General features: G+C 40.2%; 2 protein-coding genes across 5 annotated transcripts in view; one reads left to right on the top strand and one right to left on the bottom strand.

The window, feature by feature from the left end:
* Positions 1-4,127, top strand: part of KIF14 (kinesin family member 14) — a 32,309-nt gene extending 28,182 nt beyond the window's left edge. For all 4 annotated transcript variants that reach the window (XM_081914799.1, XM_081914801.1, XM_081914800.1 and 1 more), the window contains exons 29-30: positions 2,464-2,602; positions 3,688-4,127. In XM_081914799.1, the coding sequence (XP_081770925.1) occupies positions 2,464-2,602; positions 3,688-4,079 (531 nt within the window). In that variant the 3' untranslated portion in view covers positions 4,080-4,127. The remainder of the gene's footprint in view (positions 1-2,463; positions 2,603-3,687) is intronic.
* NR5A2 (nuclear receptor subfamily 5 group A member 2) overlaps positions 1-24,940 on the bottom strand; it is a 302,503-nt gene that overhangs the window by 43,218 nt on the left and 234,345 nt on the right. The gene's annotated exons all lie outside the window — the stretch shown is intronic.

A 24,940-nucleotide genomic window follows, 5' to 3' on the forward strand; every position in this document is an offset into this window, starting at 1 on the left:
CAGAGTAGTATAACGTTGCTTACATATTACAGTGAAATTCAAATGAAATTAAACAGTTTCCTGTTATTCTTGAAGTTTGGGCACTTGGAAGAGATATTTAGCCAATCAATGCCAATATGTAGACAACAATAAATGGGTTTTCCAGGATTTGCTCACATCAAGGATGGGAAACCCTGTGGGCCTCTAGATGTTGCTGCATTCCAAGTGCCATCAGCCCCAACCAGCATCACCAATGGTCAGGGATGGTGGGAACTGTAGCCCAACAATATATGGAAGGCCAGAAGTTCTCCTTCCTCCATTTACACGTTATGGGTTGTATCCAACTGTCTCACTTTGCGGATGGAAGACACTTTGATCCACTTGAGGCTTCTCTCAGTGGAACAGAGGCTGGTGCTTCTTGCCAACCCCCCCCCCGCCCCGCCCCATCCACAGCCCCAAATGCACACTCTATCTCAAATCTCATTGGAACAGTGTGGGAGGTAGTGGGAGGGGCCATATAGGGAAGGGGGAACTGCAAAACAATAATGATTAAACAAAAATGCCTCCCTCCCTGTTCCACTTTAGCAAAATTTTCTAAGAGGCCCATGTCAGTGGGAGGACACAATTGGATGCTACCCCATATATATTATATATATATATATATATATATATATATATATATATATATATATATATGCAGGTTTTGGTGTCCTCGGGTGTCTTCCCGTGTAAAAGTTGGGGTGTCTAGGCGACGTTTCGACGAGGTCTCACTCGTCATCTTCAGGCTGGTGCTTTCGGCTTCTTGTTACTGGAACAGAGCAAGATCTCAGTATATATATTTGCTTTCGTAGATTTTCACGGGTACAGGAATGCAGGTTTTGGTGTCCTCGGGTGTCTTCCCGTGTAAAAGTTGGGGTGTCTAGGCGACGTTTCGACGAGGTCTCACTCGTCATCTTCAGGCTGGTGCTTTCGGCTTCTTGTTACTGGAACAGAGCAGGATCTCAGTGTTTGAGTTCCTATAAATACTGTTGAGGGGGTGTGGTGTATAGCCTCCAATGTTCTGGGCAGAGAGGAAGTTCCCAGGCTAGTGTGCCTTTTCTTCTTTTGTTCCTTAATTACTTGAGGGATATCCTGAGTGATTTCTTGAGTGATATCCTGAGTACCACTTAGGTGGGTCATTAGGTGTGGATTAGTTGCTAAAGTCTTTGTGTCTTGACCTCTTGAACTTTGTGAAGAGTTTTTCTGAGAAGATGGCTGTACTGCACTTAGTTGTGCTCTGGCTTGGCTTCGTGTATAGGGGCGAGCTGTGGTTTTGTGGCTTGTGTCAGCCAGATCTGTGTAGGGATTGCAGGGGGGTGCAGCATCCGGAGGTGCCTCCATGGTTTGGCTACTGGATGGTGTCTGTAATTTATCTGTGGAGAGGGTCTGGGTTTGGGTCTGGTGTGGTTGATTGGTGATGGCGTTCTGTGTGCCTCTGGATCTGGTGTCAGTTTTTGTGGGGAGGGCTAATTTCCAGATGTCTGGCAAGCGGGATGTGTCGTCACGCTTGTTCATGTGGTACTCAGTGGTACTCAGGATATCACTCAAGAAATCACTCAGGATATCCCTCAAGTAATTAAGGAACAAAAGAAGAAAAGGCACACTAGCCTGGGAACTTCCTCTCTGCCCAGAACATTGGAGGCTATACACCACACCCCCTCAACAGTATTTATAGGAACTCAAACACTGAGATCCTGCTCTGTTCCAGTAACAAGAAGCCGAAAGCACCAGCCTGAAGATGACGAGTGAGACCTCGTCGAAACGTCGCCTAGACACCCCAACTTTTACACGGGAAGACACCCGAGGACACCAAAACCTGCATATATATATATATATATATATATATATATATATATATATATATATATATATAATGTAGGGACGCGGGAGGCGCTGTGGTGTAAACGACTGAGCCTTGGGCTTGCCGATCGAAAGGTTGGCGGTTCGAATCCCTGTGATGGGGTGAGCTCCCATTGTTCAGTCCCAGCTCCTGCCAACCTAGCAGTTCGAAAGCACGCCAAAAAAGTGCAAGTAGACAAATAGGTACCGCTCCAGTGGGAAGGTAAACGGCATTTCTGTGCACTGCTCTGGTTTTGCCAGAAGCGGCTTAGTCATGCTGGCCACATGACCCAGAAAAACTGTCTGCGGACAAACGTCAGCTCCCTCGGCCACTAAAGCGAGATGAGCGCCGCAACCCCAGAGTCATTCGCGACTGAACTGTCAGGGGCCCTTTTTTTACTAACAATGTAATATGTGAAGAGGGCCTTATTGTACACAGGTTGCATCTTCACAGATCTTTAAAAGACCTACATAGTTCTTGAAAAACCAAGGCCACTTGTTTTTCAAAATCAGTATGATAGGCAACCCTAAGGGACATTATTCGCAGGAATAAGATTGTTTGTATTGTCTGTCATTTTCTGAAAACCAATATATTAATTGACACAGAAAGTAGCAGCAAATATATCAGGGACTGAAGAAGGTGTTGATCAGGAGTTAAAGAAAGCAACTAGCAAAGCTGTTGCATTCTTGGAATTACACCATTGCCTAGATCAAGTCTGTCGGATGGTTACTTCTTCATTACAAGGTATGCTAATTTTCGTTATAAGGTATTGTGATAAATGACTGGTTTTTTAAAACCATTTTAAGAGTATGCTTAAAGAGATACATCAGTTGGTGCCAGAGTTCTCCATTTGCTTTACAATGTCTATGATGGAAAATGGTCATTGTGATCTTTTTTTCTTTCTGAGTAAACTTATTGCCTCCTTGATCAAGGCCAAATTCACATTAGCTCTTTAGTCTTGCTGTTGCAGAACTGCTTTTCTGCAAGCATTCCCACATTTCATTGGTAACTTGTAAAAGTTGCTTAGATCGTGTGGTCCTTCTCATGCTAAAGTCAGTGACTGTGTTGGAGATATAGGCCTGGCATGGAGTATACAAACTTCATATTACTGACTGAAAGCAGAAGCCAACAACGAGAAAGCAGTTTTGCTCCTAGAGGTTCACCAGAGGGTAGCAAAGTGAGTGAAGAGAGAATTTTGTGGGGATCTCATGGTGTTCAGACCAGAAACATCATTGTTTCTTCTGTATGCAGTGTATTTAAAATTTAGATCCCTGCAGTTTCTCTCACTGCATCTATGATAAGTAATCTACAATTGTTTTTATTAAGGTCAGCTCTGTTTGGCAACTGTCTTTGTTCTTGATCACTTTGTCTACAAGCTAAGATTGCTTATTAGGGAATGCAACCATCAGATTGAAAAAAGGTTCACCATGCAATCCTTTTCTACAGTGAATGGCAGCCCTTCTCCCTTCTTAACATCTAAAGTTTAAAAAGCATGTAGTAGGATACCTAATACTTGAACAAAGCTTGCATGCAGTATTATTTTCTGGGTGCCTCAAATGCAGCACTTTATGTTATGTCAATGGTTGATTCTGCCAGTGGAAGCCATGAACATATCCCCACCTTGTGGAACAAATTATAGTAAGGTAAACAATCATATTTCTGCAATCATTCTCAAAGCCTCCTGAACATTTTTTTAATGAAAAACAAAAATAAGCTATGTGTATTAATCTATTATTCCTTTTTTAGTCTCTTCAAATGATGTGCACATTATTCAAATTTCTTCCTAATTATTTTTAACTTACTGGCATTTTTACCTTTGTTTTTCACAGGCTCATATAGAAACAGAAGTCCACTTAGGTATTTCATAGAAAAGATTTGCATCTTAACTGGGAATTTTAACACTCTCTGCAACCCATCTGTATTATCCACTGATACAGCAGACAATCCTGTTTGCACAATCCCAGAGCCTTCCGTGAACCATAGAGAATTGGACTCCGTAGCAAAGTCACTCATTATAAGTTTTGAACTTGAACAGGGACAGAATTCATCAAATGTTCAGGACACTTGTATGCAAAATTCTTGTTCTGAAGGAAAACAACTTGAAGAGGATGAAGTTCTAAACATCTGGGAGCAGAAAGAAGCTCCAAAATGGGAACATCTACTTTGGTCTCTACCTAAAAGCTTAGGGGAAGCTTCACCTAGTGGAATCCATTGGGTATAAATTATTGCTTAACTTATGGAATTCAGGTAATAAACACTGTAACGGTTATGTTGGCTATTCTGTTGGCATCTGGAAAAAATGGAGCCTTGGAACAAAAAGTCTTTGGGCTAGTTCACATGCTCACCCAGCCAAGATTGCCCTTCTGTGGTGAATGGAATAAGTGCAGGTCTTCCTCTTTTACTTGCATATTTAAGGCATTGTGTGAATCCATTCATGAAGTCTCAGTTCACTAAATTTTTATCTCTTAGGGTGCAAGTAAAAGTTTGCAAATCATCCCATGAGAAGGGTGCCTGAATCCCAAAATATCTTATATGTACTGTTCAGAGGAGTGGTCTTGCCTGCTCCCTCTATCATGGAACGACAGTTCTTGGCTGGGTGATGTAGTCACTGGTCCCTAAAGAAGCTGCAAATTCACACCAAAAGGAAGTCCAGTCCAAGATGCATATTTTAAGCTGTGGGGCAAGTCAGAAAATCCAGTCGTTAAAATTTAATTCATTCTGCGTGCATGTAATAGCTTCATTTTAAAACCATGCTCCAACATCGAAGGAGTTGCATTAACCTTGCTGGTCATATTTCTTAGCTCTTGGGGTCTATAAATGTTTAATGTTTAGTAGGCAGTTGCAGTACCTAGGCCAAATATATTTAAAGTGAAATTCTTGGAAAATGGGGACATAGTTACTTGGGTAGTGATGTGTCATTTTATACGAATAATTTTAAAAACGCTCCCTTGTTTTGCAGCCATTCTTTGGGCACAGTTCAAGTTGTAGAATAAGAGGCTTAGAAGAGGTCTCTTCCTGCCACTGAATCCTTAGGATGGTTAATCTCCAAAGAGACTCATGTCTGCGCTCATGCAAATGGCTTGTGTGTACCACAAGGGTGTCTAAACATGTGAGCCAATTTCCCTTTCAGCAGTAGCTGCTCATTGCTAGTGAGAAGCCACTTCAAAGGACCCCAACCTTTAGGTATGGTTTTCTAGGGCACAGAGGAAAGGAAATGGCAAGACTGCCCTTTGGATTCCATTTGATTACATGGAATAACAGGGTATGAGGTAAAGTGATTTTAAAAGTAACAGCTTCTTCTCAGTTTGGTGACAATGATTTTTAAAACAAACAAGTGAAAGGGATGTAGTTTCTGAGTATGGTAAGTTCCCTCAGCCTTAATTTTAAAGAACAAGCTTTTCATTATTTTGTAATTTATATGCAGTACTTGTTTTGGTGTTTTTTTTTAGAATAACATATTTAATTCTTTTTAGCAGAGCTTTCCCAGTATAATTATGGTTTGCCAACAGAGTGGTTCGGACACCTGAAAGTCAACTTTACTTTTAACGGTGTACCACACAGTACAACAGAACTCGTTCATCATTCGTTAAAAGGCTTTAAAATGATCGTTGACCAGATACAAACTATTTGAGTTGTTGAGAATTTTAAAAATCCCTTAAAACAAAAACACAGTGCTGGCTTTCACATTTTTATAGTACCAGTTTTGATTGATGCTTGTAAATGTAACTCCTCCTAATCATGTATTGTCTATACACATCTATTTACATACTCAAATTTGTATATAAGGTGCTTACAAAGATCAGAATTGAACTGTAAAGATTTGCAAATAGAGCATAAGGTACATATAAACATTATTGGTTCTTTTTTAAAAACAAGTATCTGCCTTGAGCCATATATATGGAGTTTTAAATGCTGTACAAAAGTGATATTAAACTATTCTATTCAAGTGTATGTGTTTTTAGAGTATTTTAAAAAACCTATATATTCATATATTGGAGCTCACCTGCTCTGTGTGTGTGTGGAGGGTAACAGGTTGACAATTCCCTGCTTCCTGTGTTCTGCTCCTCATGCCTCATAGGGTTGCTTTTCAAGGTGCCACAGGGCAGGACTCTTCCTACCCCCCTCAGAATAGAGAAGTTAAAAAGCCCTTGGGAAGTACACTACATATGGCTCTTTGGATTCCAGCCACTAATTATTTATAATATAGTGTTTTTGCATATACTCGCATGCCAAGCAGAGTTTAATTAAATTGCTACGTTTTAGGTTTCAGAGGATTTGTTCCCTGCTTTCTTGAATGTTCAGCACTTACATTTTTCTAAGCCAGTAGATAACATTACATTGGCAGAAGACAAGCAAAACTCTTAACGCAGGTGCCTTGTAAAAGAAACATGAAATACAAAAAGCCACATTACACAAAGTCAAATGATTGGTTCTTTCTGCCTGCTGCCATCTAGCAGCTTTTGTCTAGCCTTGTAAACAAAGGCCCTTCTTACTTCTGCTATGTGTGAAATTGATGCCTGAGCTGTAACTCCTTCCCTTTAATATGAATTTGTCTGATAGTATAGCCGTTTTTAACATCAGTGCCAAACGTGGTGCTTTGCAGACTCTCCTGTTCGTTTATTCCTCCTACATATCTGACATAGGCCTTGCCTTTTCTCTTCTTTCCTCTTGAACTAACACTGACCTTTCCTGTCAATGTATCTGAGTCAATTTCCATGCCGACACCGGCTAATTTTGCTGAAAACATTCCCAATCTATCACTCTTGTTCCTTTTCCCTCGGTGAGTAAGCAAGCTATGTTCATTGTTACCCTCAAACTTGAAAGGATTATGGAAATAGTTGCCCCATAATAGGTTAGGAGGATGCAAAGAAGAGTTCTTATCCTCAGATCTATGTTGTATCTTGATGGGCCAGTTTTCACAGACACATCCTGTTAGGCTCTTAACAGAGTATTTCTGCCAGCTGAGACAGAATTAGATTTGGCTCTCTCAAAATTACACCCCCACCCAAAAAAAAGTTTTGCTTCTCATGCCAATTCTCCCACACCCTGGAACCTGCCAGGTGACTACTCAAATGTGACTCTCTGGATATCTGGCTTAGAGCAGTGTTTCCCAAACTTGGGTCTCCAGCTGTTGTTGGACTACAACTCCCATCATCCCTAGCTAGCAGAAACAGAGGTCAGGGACGAGGGAATTCTAGTCCAAGAGCAGCTGGAGACCCCAGTTCAGGAAACACTGGCTTAAGAGTGTACCACTTGAGTCTGTTTTGAACTTTGTACCTGATCTTTACTCCTGATTCTAAAACATTTTTAAGAGAAGAAATGGATTCCTGCTACTTATGTTCTGTGTGGTTAGTTAGTGCCTCATAACCCAGCAATTTAAAATGCTTCAGTAAGTGTCTCAAATAATTTTCTTCTATTTCCACTATTTTGAATCACCTCCTTCTATAGCATTGTTAAGAATGTCGTATTAGGAGTCCTCTGGAAACTATATTGCTCTATAACTCATAATTTGCATATAGGTTTCTTTAAAGCATTAAGAGTGAGAACATATTCTTGCTTTCTCCAAAGAACGCTAAATACAATATGCATATCTGATGTACAGCTTCCGTCTTCACTTGGTTCAATAATGGCACCCGCAGGTTAGAGAGAGAATCACAGTTATTTCACTCTCCTTAAAACAGTTGTGCCACAAACACATGGCTATATACTATTCACTTTCTAATCTACTTATGGATACAATGTTCAGACATTTTTCTGGGCAGAAGCAAATATTTCTGTTAAGTTGGCTATTTATATTTTAGTGTTTAAAACCCCTACAAAAAGAAAGGAAACCTTGCAGACATTTACATTGTAAATAATCATTCAAAATACAGGCCTCTCAACTTCTGCACAATAGTACAGTAATTGGAACGCTAAGAGCCGAATTTTAACTGCGTATCTCTGTCCAGGTTTTGCACAATGCATGTGTATGTCTGTAATATGTATGCAAATATGTCACACAAACATGCTGCCAGAGTTGCTGAACTACATTTGGTTCTGTCAAAGGCTTTCTTGCTCACAAAGACAGGCTGTTGTGCACACATTGTGCTTATGGGCCCCTCACCATCTGTTGTGCATGCGATTTGTAGCCAATGATTGTGTGAATTGACCCAAGGTCTTAACCACCCAGACCTTTCTGACTGAAAAAAATCAGTCATGCTCAGTTTATTCATTAAAATATAAGGCTCTGAGAATTCCAAATTGGCACAAATTTCTGTGCGTTTAGTTCTCTGTCTTTCTCTAAGAGAAAAAGTTTTGTAACGGAGCCCAATATATATGTTGGGAGCAATAGTAATTCTTCTGCTTCCAACTCTGCTCTCTTCTTGGGCGACTTATTGGATAGCAGTATATTTTGCTTGATTCTCTACAGCGTGAACAGCTGGGGGCCATTTCTTGCTGCCTCCCCAAAAATCTGAGTACCTGATGAACCAACTATTTGGGAACTTGCTCAGATTTGTTATAATGGAGGTTTGGGTTGAATTCTGATTTGCTTTCAAAACCTTAAACCTTGGGTCTGATTTTGCTTCAGGTTCAGTAGGCCCACTTTGTTAACATTCACTTTTATTTGTGGATCATAAAAGAAAAGAAGCATTTTTTTTCAGCTGCAGGAAATATAGCAAAGCCTTAAAACAGTCATGACAGAAAATTAGCAAAAGCAACCCTTCTTTTTACAGTAATATTATTACTCAGTGCTTACAAGCCTGAGGGTGGCTAGTTGGTTATGTTTCTTTTTAAAAATGCTGAAGTGCAGCTGGTATTCCTTAAAAAATTAACTTTGCAGCCACAGAAGTTCAATCCTGGAAAAAATTACTGGGAAATGCAAGGATAGTGATGTCATGTATTTGTTTTAATGCTTATACATTCAAGGGGAAAGCATTCATCTGCTTTTATTTCAAGTCATTTTGAAGTAAAATCCATTTCCTTTTTGGCAAGCCTAGCACGAGCATTTTTAAATTTAAAAACTGGTACTTGTAATTAATGTAGAACCACTTGATGGTTATGTTTCTTTAACAATAATTGCACAGTATTGACTATAGCTTACAGCTTCATCCACCAACAAGAGTATCTTCTGCATAAGCCAAAAAGGGTCCCAAATCCAGCAATGATGGGCAATTTTATGGGTTTTACAGGACATAGGTATTTTAATTGCCTAGCACTTGAGCCTCTCTGCTCTTAAATTGGGCTTCTGAGCATGGCTTGTGCATTGTGGTGGAAGGCCAAACATTGTCCATTACTTCTTTCTGCTAGTGGTTGATAAAACAGCTCAGCTGCAGATCTGCAAACTGCTTGCGGTGTCTGTACAATAGTTATCAAAATCAGCTGTACAGTATCAAGATTGCAGGAGCCAGAAATGGGGCCCAAATATTAAATAAAAATAGATTGGCGTAAAAATATACATAGTCAATTTGAATTTGTATATTGAAGACAATGGATAAGTAATTTGCTTATCTTAGAATGTCACTTTGCTTTCAATAATTTAGAGATGGGTTCAACAAGCACAAAAAAAATCTAATTGGATTTCATGGAGCACACAAAAACATCTCGGGGGGGGGGGGAGTGGAGAGCAGTCCAACATGATGATGTGTGTTTATAAAGTAAGTTGGGTTTTTTTGGTGGGTGGGGTGGGGGTGGAAATGCAAGTAGAATTTTTAGTATTCTGCCTTATTTCAGCAGCATCATGCAGTTTCCTTATCTTCCACTAGATGGAAGTGTTTCACAATGGTATTACAATCTGTAGGACTTAGAAGGACTGTTGACTACCATCCAAGGTGTGAAAATTACTAGTTCTCATCCTTTTCCCCAACATATTCCAGAGGAGTTTCTGAATAAAAATTAAATCCCAAATATAACCCCCCAAAATTACATATTCAGCAGAAATAGCCCTTTCCTGATATATAGATCATTACATGGATGCACATTATACTAGGTAATGCTATTTCCCCATATGTCCCAGAATCATCTACTCTGATGTAGATATATACAGATGAGAAAATGTTTGTATTTCTCCTGTTTAGGGTGCTATCTCCACTGAAATAAGTGGCAGTTGTGCAAAATAACTATGGTGCTCTTGCAGAGTTCCCATACTTTTTGATAGGCTTTGAACACAAGAACTTTTCTCTCAGTGGACGGTGCTCTTTTTAATTTGTACAGAAATGCTTTAGTATATAGGACCGATGTCCTCATTCCAGTGGTAGCCTCTTCAGGCCTACTTAGGTTTTACCAGCTCTAACCTGTAGTAAAGAAAAATGAGTTGTTTCAAAACTACAGTCCGATAGAGCTGTTTTAAATAGGATCGTCATTTAAAACCAAAGCCCTGCAGTTCCTGAGCCACCGAAGTTAGGAGTTACTTAGATCCATCTCCAACACTAAGTAAAGCACAAGGCTCTACACACACACACACACACACACACTTAGTTTTTCTTACCATGGTTTTACAACACTTTGCTTAGTCTGAAGGAAAGTAATGCCTCAATGTAGCTTTCTTCCCAATGGAGAATGAGCACTCCCTATGATTTTTGCCTATTTGGGAGATCATGCTAAATGTGTGGGTTGTTCATGATCATATCTGTTGAGAATTAGAAAAGCAGCAAGGGGGGATTTCTCTATCAGGAAATGGAGCATTTGCACCTAATACTTCATCTGTTTAATTAAAGCAGCATTGAACCCCATAACCATCTGACCAATGAAATTTACATCGTAATTGTGTTATTAATCTTGGTGTTTCCAAATGTCTCAACACAAATACATCTACATTCTCTTAACGTGGACTAGCTCTGAAAGCAAAATACATTTCTGGCCTTAGTGAGTGAGCAACTTGCATTAATCCACAAATAAGGATATGTCACACCCTAAATCAAAGATGCCATCCAGCCTGTTAACTTCAGAAAATCAAACTACATAGGACCATCTATTGAAGGGCCAAATGACCTGTTACCACCCGTTAATGTGTATAAGAAAAATCTAAAAGATGCAGATGTTTCTATGGAGGAGCAACTCCAGAAGTGGGGCAACTGTTGGCAGCATCTGGAGCTTCCTTCATCAAAGGCCACCCTATTCATACTTCTTTCATCGTGGTGTACTGCGTTGATAACTTTACCGCTCACAAAAGTTTTGGTTATAACAGGTCAATGATTTGTACAGAATTTATTACTGGAGTGCGGAGGATGTTTCTCCCCATTTTGATTAATCTTTCCAAATTGCAAACTGACTTGTGTCCTAGAGAACGTCCTTCTGAGCACTAATTTTCCATGCCAAAATAGCTGAAGACAGCATGTCCTCTTTTGTAGGTGAGCCACAATTTTGGCTGACAAGTCTCATGACAAAATGTTCCCTGAAGTTTAATATTGATGCAACTGTAAGCTTACTTGTCCAGTTGGGAGTATCATAAGAACCAATATGTCTGCCAATGATCTGGGGAGACATAAGCCTAAAGTGTACAGCTAGGGGAGCACTCTTGCTCACAATAAGGCAATTTGCGCAGTTGTCAGGTGTGAATGGGGGTGAAGTTCATATCTTGTTGCAATGCAAATGCTAATGTGCATCCCTGAGCATTATAATAGGGTGTGAGCATGTGGTTTATACAACTGTAGCTGTCTTGGAGCTAGCAAATGGTATCATGGCCCATTAGCACTTGTGGAGATAGGTCAAAAACTGGTTTGAGGACCTGCTTTTATGTTAACAAAATGGTCTAATGACTGTATCTCTAAATGCCTGGCTACACACACACACACACACACACACACACACACACCATTGTAGTGTGTGTTCATTCTTTCAAGCAGCCCTAACCACACATCCAGCGTCTTTGTCTTGGAATACTTGCTCTCAAACAATATGAGCATGACTTTCCCATAAGGTCATAATATAATGTGCTGATTGCAGGAATCTGGCAAAAGACACATGGTTTGTTCTGACTTTAGGTTGGCTAAAATCCCCATAAAACTACTGACAGATGTAGGAAGAGCACTGTTTCTTTCACTTGGTTCTGCTGGTTGGGTTTCCCTTTAAGACAGCCAACCCACTTCATTATTATGTGAAATAAAGGTAAAGGGTAAAGGGACCCCTGACCGTTAGGTCCAGTCGTGGATGACTCTGGGGTTGTGGCGCTCATGTCGCTTTACTGGCCGAGGGAGACATCGTACAGCTGTGGCCAGCATGACGAAGCCACTTCTGGCGAACCAAAGCAGCGCACAGAAACGCCGTTTACCTTCCCGCCGGAGCAGTACCTATTTATATACTTGTACTGCATGCTTTTGAACTGCTAGGTTGGCAGGAGCAGGGACCGAACAATGGGAGCTCACCCCGTCATGGGGATTCGAACCACCAACCTTCCAATCAGCAAGCCCTAGGCTCTGTGGTTTAACCCACAGCGCCACCCGCGTCCCAATTATATCAAATACTAGGCTTTTATTTAATGCTTAGAGCAATGGGCCAGCAAGGATGAAACTTCATGCAGAGGGGTATGATACATGCGGAGCAGCAATAGAAGACAGCTGTAGTGTGTCAGAAGCTTTATGCTATGGATGGGGAAACTCTGGTCCATCAGATGTTGTTGGACTCCAACTCCCATCAGCCCCAACCAGCATGGCCAGCAGTCAAGAGTTGATGGGAGCTGTAGTCAACATCTGGAAGTTGATAGGTTCCCTATAAAATCACAGAACTGTAGAGTTGGGAGGGACCCTAAAAGCCATCTAGTCCAACACCTGCACTGGAGGAATCTCAACTAAAGCTTCCATAAAAGATGGCTGTCCAACCTCTTTTTAAAAACCTCCAAGGAAGGACAGTCCACCACCTTCCGAGGGAATCTGTTCCATAGCTCTTGCCATCAGAAAGTTCTTCCTGATGTTTAGTCGGAATCTCTCTTCTTGTGAATTGAATCCATGGGTTCTGTCGTAGCCTCCAGAGCAGGAGAAAACAAGCTTGCTCCATTTTCCATGTGACAACCCTAGATATCTGAAGATAGCAATCATATCTCCTCTTAGTCTGCCCTTAATCTACTCTTATCCTATCCATGCTTTACATTGTAAATAAAGGTAGTTCGATGACAAATGCCACATTCCACCAATGTTTTGCTTAGACAGTGGCACAGCCAGTGTAATTGCTTAGCCATGGAACTTCATCTTTCCCCTAAGAATTATCAATGAGGTGGGAAAGACCTACATATTTGTCTTCGCTCCTGCAATGGCAATACAGTCTACAGGCATATTTATTTATTTATTTATTTATTTTTAATTTCTATACCGCTTAATATTTTTAGTAAAAACCTCAAAGCGGTGTACAGCATTAAATCAATAAAACAGTAGCTGGGCAATGTTCCTCCGGCTTCATGAGGAGCCTCTTTAGTATAGGAGAGATGTGGCTATTTTGTGTGTAAGGAGCTGTAAGATGTTGAAATTTGGTAAAGATTTTGGTAAAAATATCCAACTATCAGCATGGGAAAGATTATGGAATAAAGAATGGAAATTTACGGCCTGTTATACACTAAAGGAAAATCTTTTGAAGATGTTTTACAGGTGGTATATAACTCCCAGCAAACTATCCAAAATGTATAAAATGAGATCTAATATGTGCTGGAGGTGTAAACAGGCAGAAGGGACACTTTCATATGTGGTGGAGTTGCAAAAAAATTAAGAATTTTGGGGATATTATATATGAGGAATTGAAAAAAATGTTTAAGCAAACTTTCATAAAGAAGTCGGAAGCCTTCCTCTTAGGCATTTTAGATTCAGATATTTCAAATGAAAAAAAGAGAATATTCTTATATGCTACGACAACAGCAAGAATATTAATTGCCAGAAATTGGAAAGGAGAATTAGTACCAACAAAAGAGGAACAGCAGGAAAAATTATTTGAATATCTCAAACTGGCAAAAATGACAGAGACAATTAGGAGACAGCCAGACCAAAAGTTCATAAAGGAGTGGGAAATTTATAAAGAATATTTTAAAAAAACAGTGCCCTCAAGTTAAAACACGCTTTGATTAATTTTTGCAAACCACAATATGGATTATAAATATAGTACTCAGATAACAAAAGAAATGGCAAAATGATTAAAGAAGCAGTTTATTAAACAGATAAGACAGGCCCGCTTTGAGGAAGACGGAAGTCTATTGGGGAAGATAAGGATGGAGATTAAAAACATGGTGGCATAAGTTCTTTTGCAAGAACGTATGGATTTATGGATGGGTGGATTTTTTTTGTTTTTTGTTATTTATAATTTTTGTTAATTTATTGTGTGTGTTTGTTAAGTAAGAAAACTAATAAAAAGCATATTTTTAAAGATGTTGAAATTTGGGTGGATTTCACATAATCTCTAAAAAGGGGAGAGGATCTTGATCTCTTGATGGACTTTGAAGAGAGGTTGGGCATTTGCAATTTAATGTGGGAGTAAACTAAAGTTAGGAATAAGATTTTAGTCTGTGGGTAATTTATTCAAGTTTAAATGTAACTCTTAGGTGTTTCCATATGGTTGATGCACCTACTCTAACTACAACAGGTGGAAAGCAATTTTTAATAAGAATCAGGAGAAGTCTATGTTTCACAATAACAAATGTTTATAGGTAAATAATTAAAGTCTGTTACCATTTCTGTTCTTTCAAGTCTTTTAACTGAAGACATAGCACCCCCACCGATCAGTCCCCTTTTGATTTCCTTTTCCACTCACTTTTATAGCAATATAGGTATCTCAGAGGGGCAATACCGTAGTCTTTTATAATACCTTTTCTGATACAGCACTAAAGTATAAGATGAATAGATAAATCCAGATAAAGTTGGGAGGGATCTCTGGTGAAAAAGTGGAAAGATATACATGTGCACACACAACCTGATAAAGTTGAAGGAGGTGGGTTGGAAAATTGCCAGTGCAAAAGGGTCACATAAAGATCTTCAAGTGACCACTACTAGCATTGAATTCCACGGCCCACTGATCCAACTGTACTTGTGAACAACTAGTAATGTGCAAAAACTGCCTGCTTTAGAAGTGATGCACACCACAATTTGCACTGAAGTATGCATCAGTCCGAGGGATGCGGATGGCGCTGTGGGTTAAACCACAGAGCCTAGTGCTTGCTGATCGGAAGGTTGGTGGTTCGAATCCCTGCGACGGGGTGAGCTCCTATTGTTCGGTCCCTGCTCCTGCCAGTCTAGCAGTTCAAAAGCACATCAAAGTGCAAGTAGATAAATAGGTACCGCTCTGGCGGGAAGGTAAACAGCGTTTCCGTGCACTGCTCTGGTTCGCCAGAAGCAGCTTAGTCATGCTGGCCACATGACCTGGAAGCTGCTTTATTGCTCCCTCGGCCAATAAAGCGAGATGAGTGCCACAACCCCAGAGTCAGCAACAACTGGACTTAATGGTCAGGGGTCCCTTTACCTTTAGCTTTATGCATCAGTCCATTTCAATATGGACACAGTGAGTATCAAGCAAATGAGGATGTTCTTAACCAAAAATTATTCTCCCAACCCCCACCCATCTCCGAAATATTGAAAGTTGATTGGAAAGAGAGGGTGATGATGTCCAGTGCGTTTTTACTTCTTCTTTGAACAACAGATTGTGCCATGCCATGTAATCTGCTTGAGAGGCTCCCTCGGTTTCAAAAGATGTTTGCCAAGTGATAGAATCAAGAAGAGAGCTGCTGTTCAGAAAATAGAAGACAAAAGCTGCTTTGGGAAGATGGAAATAGTTGTACTTGGGATCCCAACCACAGTGCCGGACTGATGTAAGTGAAAAAGCCAAAAATAGAGGCTTTTGCCCCACAGAGCTTGTGGTCTAGATATGAACTTTGCACACGCTAGCAGTCCTAAAATTCACCAAGACACAGGTGGGGCTTCTATGGATTTTATGTGGAATGTAATACCAGTGTAAGTGATACAAATGTGACTGACCTATGACTGAGCAGTGTGTTGGAGTCCTTATTCATTCTTCTAAATGTCAGCTGAGTTGGTGGCATGGAAGCAAGAATCTAGTGCATAAATTACCTAATAAAGCATGTTACAAAGCACTAAAAGCAGCATGAATTTGCAATACTATCTTTACAAAGTGCTTGAAGAACAATTCTGAGGAATGAGTAATGTCCCATAATTGTCACTACATGAATCCAACTCTTGAGAAAGGATAATGCTGTCCCAATGTGTTTGTTCTTCCCCAGCCCCTTACCTTAAAAAAGCTACAAATATAAATGTGCAAGTAAGGAATGATGACTGGGCTAATAAACAGGCAGTTAACTGGATAATTATTTTGAAATTATGTTTTAGGCTAGATATTTAATTATGTAATTAAAAACAACAGCACTGAATAGCATTCGGAAGAAAGACTATATATTTAAAAGTTATGGGACCTGTGTTCTTGTAACTTACTGTTCACTTGCAAATATTATTTTTGGCTGCTTGTTAAGTATGTAGTGTAATTAATCTACACAGTACAGTAGAGGATGGGGAATCTTTTTTTGGCTGCATTCCCTCTTTGATAGTCCTCCAAGCGTGGGGCATGCCACCATTGGGTGTGGCCATTGTGTGCATGACCACACACACATAGACATGCATGTGAATACACCCCAAGTACTCTCACGTGCACCACAAACCATGCAGAAGGCAAGGGGACATCACATGCACATTAACCTATACAAAACACACTAGACATGGGTGTACATACATATATGTATATGTATGAATACAGATATATTCTCTCTCTCTCTCTCTCTCTCTCTCTCTCTCTCTCTCTCTCTCACACACACACACACACACACACACACACACACTCAAGGCATACACCGGATCAGTTTGGCAGCAGAGGAAAGCAGGAGATCACCAGAGCAAATTACACCTCCCCTCCTCAAAGTGGTGTAGTGGTTAAGAGCGGTAGACTCGTAATCTGGGGAACTGGGTTTGCTTCCCTGCTCCTCCACATGCAGCTGCTGGATGACCTTGGGCTAGTCACACTTCTTTGAAGTCTCTCAGCCCCACTCACCTCACAGAGTGTTTGTTGTGGGGGAGGAAGGGAAAGGAGAATGTTAGCCACTTTGAGACTCCTTAGGGTAGTGATAAAGCGGGATATCAAATCCAAACTCTAACAGATAACATCTAATAGAGAAATCAGGTTCTGGGGCTCAAACCCGTTAACCCCGAGCCGCAAAAGGGGAGATGTAGGAGCACAGCTTCTAATCATGTCTAAAAGTGGGTGATGTACCTCTGCTGTTCCCTAAGCTTCCTGGAAGTGTCCTGAGAAACACTGCCAAGAAGGATGGAAGTCAATGAGTGCTTGTGCTGATACTGTTTGAGCTACACTCTGAGCTGCCCAGCACTGCTGCTGCGCTGCAGATGTTACAACTAGTGCCAGGCAATGATACCCACCCCAGCTGGAATCTTTTTACTTGTAATGTTGCTGCTGATCTCATAAAACAACAACAACCTGTGATAAGGCTGATGGACAACTCTGGAAGGTCTTGTGGGTTGGTTCCAGTCCACGGGCCATTAGTTCATCACTCCTGCATTGCAAGCAGCAGTACCTCTGACATACCACCTTGAACACGTCTGAAAAAAGCTATTGTCTGCAGTCCATTATTCAGTATATTCAATTTCAGCTGGGCTGACATTGCTCCGTGTGTAATCGCCGGCATATTTTTGTGATATTATTTTCATAGCTTGATCCCAGAGTCTTAATTAATTTCCTTACATACCCCTAGGATATATTTTTAATGACTCTCTTCATTCTGGCTAGGGTAAAGGTTAGCTTGTAATTTAGTCACAGTAAACAGATGGGATTTGGGCAGCCTACAATGAAAAGTCTGTAGGAACACGTACAAGAAAGTTAGACAAGCGCCACTTGTGTGAAAATCAAACAAGATGTTTTGCAAAGAGGGACAAAAGGGTCCTGCAAGGTAGAAACTTGTGAATGTGTTTTATAAACAAAACAAACCCCTAAGTATCGCATTGATACTTCTACTGCTAGTGGGCAACAGTTCCTCTGCCATTTCCTCAGATGAACAGTTTTTCAAGTGGATTACAAGGCTGAGCAGTCAGTTTTTTGAGAGTTGGAGGGTGGTTGACTTGGTGGGCCTGCTGAGATTGGAATTGATTAATGGGTGTTGTGATAAGCAGGGAAACAGATCAGTGGCAGCTTATCCTGCTTTCAGCTGTCACAGCTGTGCCTCTTCACTCTTCTTCTAACCCTATCATGCTCTCCGGCAGTCTTTAAAGTACCTCTTCCCCTCTGGATTCCCCCCACCCCCTCAAATCATTTAATCAGATGCCAAGATACCCCAGAAACAGCTGGTTCTTTGGAAATTTGCTGCAGGCTTACATATTTGGTATGGGTAAGAATATTGCCAGTGGCAATTCCTCCCTGCGGAAACAGAGTGAACAGAGGGTGATAGGACCCAGAGGATTAAGTTCTATTGGAGTGGTTTCGTGAAAGGCAGAGGTCCAGAAGACAGGTGTTGATCATCTCTATTGGATCCGATATATAGTATAATATATGCATATCACTGGAAAAAATGCTTAAGTGACTTGCAGCTGAACATGTGAACTGCCTACACTGAAAAAATGGGGAGAAATGTTGGGAATAGAAAATATAATGATTTTAAATGTAGCTAGATGTAATGTGAAAGTAAGTGGTGTTCAATCTGTGAGGCAGCGTCATAAGGTGAGTGTCAAAGGACAATAGCAAAGGTTATGGTGCAAAGGGAGAATGGCTCAATTCAGCATGATGCTTAATTTTGTTTATAACTGTCCTACTGATGTCAGTAGAGCCACTTGTAAGAACACAGCACTCTTACGTTTCTACTCACTAAGTACCCATTCTGTTGAGTTGGAAAGAACACAAATTCCTGCATTTCCTACTACCTTTTGATTTTGGGTGGGCATACTACTGTCCAATCATGACTACGCTGTATTCAACTATTCAGACCAGACCCAATGAAATTGATAGGTTTAAATTAGTTGTGCTCATTGATTTCCATGGGGGCTGGTAGGGCTTAGTTGGACACAATGCCTGGATTTCTTAATTACTTTCATTTAGCAACAATCACTTCTTTACCAGAGAAGACAACCAAACCAAACCAAACCAACAACTTCAAAATGAGCCAGGAAGTCCTTCTCCATTGTCTTAATCTAGAGAGGAAAAATTAAGATGATACACACACCATGGAAGACCCAAGACTTCTTGGATCATTTTGAAGCTGTTTTTAGGTCTTCCCTTGGGCTTATATGACTCTCCAATCACAGCTCTAACTTCAGCCATTGACTAAAACCCTGGGAGATCATGCTTGCAAAGAAATTTGAACAGCACCTGTGCATTTGGCCTCATAATTTTTGTTCTATATGTGCTAGACACCTGGTATAGATGAATCTCTTGAACCCATCTGTAAGTGGCCCTGTATAGATGAAATAAGGCAATCCAAAGAACTGCTTAGGCTTATACAACAGAATGTTTACGATTGCTTTTTATTTTGCAATCTCGGACTTGCCTTTCCTACCCTAATGCCAAATCTCTTCAAGGAACAGGTGAGTTTTGAGCTTGTGAGGCATTTGGAAAGCTTGGTGGAAATTATAACTCCGCAGTATAAACATGAGTAATGAACCACCTCATTTTCAGAGTCATTTGCTCTGAAACTCAGTCATATGTGAGCATATGATGTATCGCAGTTCAATATTATGGAAAATAGCAAAGAGCTTGTAAAATGCAAATTATGGTGAATTTGTATAATTATACTGCATTAGTTTTTATTTATTTTTAAACGATTTAAAGTAAGCATGAATCTTCATCACTATCAGCATTTTTCTTAATGGGTGCTTCTTTAAAAAGTCAGGTTGGAATCCAAAGAGCATGCAACTAGTAAAGTTATCTTTGTCAAAAAGTGCCCCTCTCCCAAAAATACATAACAAACTGCTTTCGAAACTGATGGGACTGTTCAAAAGCGGACTGTTCTATTGCATGGTGGGAGATGGAGCGGGTGATGATTTATTCAAAGGGAAGAAACTAAAAAAAGCTCATGAATCAGGCCAAGCTTCTGGGCACAATAAATTGCTCTTTAGATTCCTGCCCATGAGTTATTCAAAGTTGAGGACATGATCCATCCATAGTTAACCCCTTTGATGTTCCATTGATATCAGTGGGAAAGCTAGGCATATCCCTGCATTTGTTCCTTCTAAATTAATGAAACTTGATTTATAGAGCTTCATTTTGTCCACGTCGCACCTTAAGATTTTAATAAAATGACACAAACATCTCCCTCACACTCAACCTAATTCAGATTGCGTACAACCTGATGCCCAGTTGTTCACCACATATTTTTGCTGCTGTATAAGGGGCAGTGTCAGAAAATATAAGTGAGTGTGTAAGTGTCTCTGTGTGTATGTATATATTTCAAGGAAGATTGCTTGTTGGCTTTTCTGTAGCGTATGCTAACACTTATACGGTATATGACAAACCCTACTTTGGTTATTTGTAGCTCAGCACGACACATTTGATGGAAAACTATTTCTGCATCAAACAAGCGAATAAATCTTTGGCTTTAAAGAAATATAAAAAAGAACATTGCTCTACAAAACATATCTAAGAACCTTTGTATTTCAAAATCAAGCTATTTATTTATTCAACGATACTACCATGTGTCAGCCATGTCTTGTAATGTCTTCTGTCATATAAAAGCAAACAAAGTCATATTACATTAATGACTTGTCTGAGATCATATGACTGACTGGCTATAATTCCATGCCCCTTTGCTATTATAAACATGACCCTGAATCTTAAACAGCATTTGAATAAAAACACCTACACTTTCGACATGGTTAAGAAAGTTCATGAAATTATTTACGATTTTGTTGTTTTGTGTGTGTGTATTGGAAAATTATCTCATGCTTCCTATGAATGTTGTTGAAACGGGATAGAAATATATTCTTTTCTTTAACTGATGTGCAGCACAATGGTACACATGTTTATGCTTGAATTTAGTATGCCTTACTTCCAAGTAACTGTGCCTAGGAGTGCAACCTTAGGGTCTGTGGGTTTTTAAAACAACACAAAATCCAGCAAACTCCTTTTTACTAGATTCAAAAGTACTATGAATGTACACACCCTATGAACAGTGGTTCCTCTTCCAAATAGCCTTCAATGTTCCGAAAAGAAAAATTGCCTCTCTCTGGTTCTTGGGGCCAAACTGCACAGACTCCTGTGTCACTTTCTTCTGCAGTGAGAAAAGCAACATTGCCACACCCTCCAACATTTATCTGATGAAAATAGGGATGTCCCATTCCACTATGATAATTTTACTATTTATACCCCACACATCTTACTGGGTTGCCCCAGCCACCCTGGGCAGCTTCCAACATATATAAAAACATAACAAAACATTAAACATTTAAAACTTCCCTATACAGGATTGCCTTCAGATGGTTCAAGGACTGGATAATTCCATACCCTCCAACATTTCTCCAGTAAAAATAGGGACATCCTAAGGAAAGGAGGGACATTCCAGGATCAAATCAGAAACTGGGACGGCTTTTATAAATCAGGGACGTCTCTAAAAAATAGGGACACTTAGAGGGTCGGCATTGCAAGGGGTTGGGATAGAGTAGAGATGATTTTGAGAGGGACTATAGCAAGTATGGGTCAGTTAAAACACCACCCTTCCTCTACACCAGGCATCCCCAACCTTCAGCCCTCCAGATGTTTTGGACTACAATTCCCATCATCCCTGACCACTGGTCCTGTTAGCTAGGGATCATGGGAGTTGTAAGCCAAAACGTCTGGAGGGCTGCAGGCTGGGAATGCCTGCTCTACACTATAGTGTCTCCAGTCTCCAATGGCTGCTTCCTATTAGGAAGGAAGTGGGGACTCGGGAGAAAATGGCTTGGAATTCAGTGTAATGTGTAGTTCAATCCTAAGACATTCAACGTGTTTTTTCCCCCTAGCAAGCTTTCTCAGTCCTTCGCAAAGCTACATATATATCAACTTAAAGACATGGCCTATTTGAGGAGAACATAATAATGCCCGCATCCAGGTTAGCTAAAGCAATATTTTTGTTCAGAGTACCACAAGCTACCACAGCAAATATTATTTTTGTTCAAGTGAATAATAGATGTTGCAATTCCAGTATTTAGGTCCTTCGCTAGGAAAACTATTATTTTATAAGTTCTCACTCATGGAGATTTCTACTTCTTCCACTGTTCCACCCCCCCCCCACCCGCTGTTACTGCCCCAAGAGAAAGCGTCCACTTTGGAATAATTTCCTTCAGTGCGAACAGCTTTTATTCTCTTCAACAAGTGTTTATAGGAAAGTGTTGATGCTTATTAATCTGTTTCTTGTCTTACAAGTGTGCTTGTGCATGATTTGTGGCAAAACTGGCATTTCTGATAGCTCTCAATGTATTCTGCATGGTTCTACAAGACGGTTACATTGAACAGATGTGTTTTGGAATTGTTGTTCTTTGTAATTACCCTCATTAAGTGAAAGCGTGTGTCAATCAACTTTATACTTTATACACACCAATCACTTGCAAGAGATTTACATTTTCATTTTCATCTACGCAGAATATGTGAAGCATATCCAAAGAGTTGAAGTATTTTATTAAATTTAATAATTTGGCAAGCATCTACAAATACTGGCAAACAATGATAGTCTCTTGTGATCGGGTTAAAGTAATTCAGAGAGGCATTTTCTTTTAATATGGGTTGCAAATTTTTGCCTGCAAGTACAAAGTGTGTGGAGTGACTCCTCTGGTTTGCTAAGAGTTGCTGGGAATTGTAACTCTGTAAAGGGCAAACTACAGTGCCCTGAATTCTTTGAAGGAAAATATAGGGCAGGATTCAACTAACAAGTCCCACCAGTGCAACAGATCTCCTCTCCCTGCATGCCCCCAGCCCCCACTTAAAAGTGGCTCTGGGGGGCCAGGAGAGGGAACGTCATTCCATCTGGCAAGCTGAAAAGCTTTTGCTGAAGGAATGGTTGCCAAAGAGCTACACGGAATTCTTCTTATGGTGTGTATGCCGCCTAGAACATACCACTGCTGAATAGGGAAAATGTACATGGGTTCTGCACTGCAGCAACACCCAGAATATCCCTATAAAACCATACAACATACACACATATGCTATCTCTTTCTAAGCCAGATAGTGCAGTGGATGAATTATAGGTACTCTCTGGCATGAGGTATACAGTTAAGAACATAGCAACAATATGCAGCTTCATAATGAATGTGAGGGGCAGTGGTGTATTGGAGGGAAACCACAGCGAGTGCAGCTGCAGGACATTTTTTTCAAGGTAAGGACGATGCCATCATCTGCCTGAACTGTGTGCTCTGGCAAGTGAATGACGTGATAATGAGGCTTCACGTTTGTGAAAAAAAGGCGTAGGCAGAAGAAGTCAGAGAACAAGGAAAATAAGCAGAGGCTAGGTATGTCTTTCCTTTCCTTTGTTGGGGTCCCTGCTTCACACTCGCAGTTTCAATAGTAAAATTTATTTACAGTATGGTTTGCATTTCTAATTAAAAGCTATAGGTCACTTTTTAGCTGGCTAAGCTCTTTTATTAAGGCTCAGTGAATTTTACAAGTTGAACCTACATAGTTGAGAAGAAAGCCCCAAGTAAATTATGCAGAGGATTGTAACCATGTCAAACTTAACATGTACCACTGGGATGTGTGTGTATGTGGATGGACAATAAAAGCTGCCTGCATTTTTGCACTCTACTTGGGGGCATGGCTCATCATGACAGTTCCCACACTTCAAAATCTGTCACTCCACCACTAGTGAGGGATGTTTTGGGTCAGCATTAGTTACAATCACCCTAAAATACACACAAACTGGACTTCAGGTTACTCATCTGAATATGGATAGTGAACATAAAGATAGATGATGCACTAAAGGCAGGTGTCTATTCACTTTTGCAGCTCATCTCAATGTATGGTGCAGATGGAGTGCACCAAATGTGAGTGCATTTGAACCTTAAATAAAGCTCAAAGTATACATTCAAGGTTCATGATATAACCCTTTAAACTTCAAAGCAGCTCCTACCAGCCCTGATTTTGATCAGAACAATAGTGGTGGAGGAAGGTTTAATCCTCCTCGAAACACATTTTCCTGATCTAAATTGCTCCCCAAAGCTGCTATTAGCTAGGTAGTGAATAAAAAAATACAAGTACTTGTATTGGCCCTTTATTTTATTCCCCTTGTGGGACTTGTAACAGCTCATTGGTAAGGAAAAGATTGAGGAGGCAAAGGGTTAACCATTAAACACTCTGTGCCCCAGTGCTGCTGCTCAGATCAAAATTGGAGCCTCCTGCAGTGATTTAAAGGCTTTTTAATCTTTTTAAGATCACGGATCTTCAATGTCAGATATGTTTAGATTTTTCAGTGAAGCAACACATTGCAAAGGTTTCTCTTAACCATAAACCTCTTTTAAATGGTTTTGCACTGTCACTTTAATTATGTCTGGCATTGGGAATAAATATGTTATGCACAAATATATGTTGTGGATCTCTGACACCATTTTGTAAAAAAGGAAAGAAATGCAGCATGATTAACCCTTTCCCTGAGCTCTGCTCCCAGTTGCCCTCCTTCCCCACCAAAAATAATCTGTGGAGTTCAAATAAGAGAGAGAGAGAGACGGATAATTGGAGGTAGTATTCAATATATTAGAATTAGGTTTATCTATGAAGTTCATGTAATACTAAAACTAGGACGGCTCCTAAGATAAAGCAAAATGTATTTATAAAATTTAAATACATTCAATTTCAAAAAAGGCCAATTCAGGGTCAAAACCAAACATGATATGGGGACTCTGAGTTTGGTCAAAACAGTTGGCACTGAGGAAGAGTATTTAAATTCCCCTCTATTTTTCAAATCTAAATTGTTTCTGAAGCCGATAAGGTCCACAGAGGGTTGTGTCCAGTGGTGACCATGTGTAAGTGGAAACGACTTCCATGAGTGGAATGGGATCTTCCCTTCCTCTCCCTCTTCCTTCCTGCAGCTCACCAGGTGCTCCCAAAATTTGTTCTACAGGGCTGAGTAACACCTGGAACAGAGCTTTCCAAACTGTGTGTCGTGACACGTGT

Source organism: Podarcis melisellensis (assembly GCF_964234715.1).
Source record: "Podarcis melisellensis genome assembly, chromosome: 6".
NCBI classification, from domain to species: Eukaryota; Metazoa; Chordata; class Lepidosauria; order Squamata; family Lacertidae; genus Podarcis; species Podarcis melisellensis.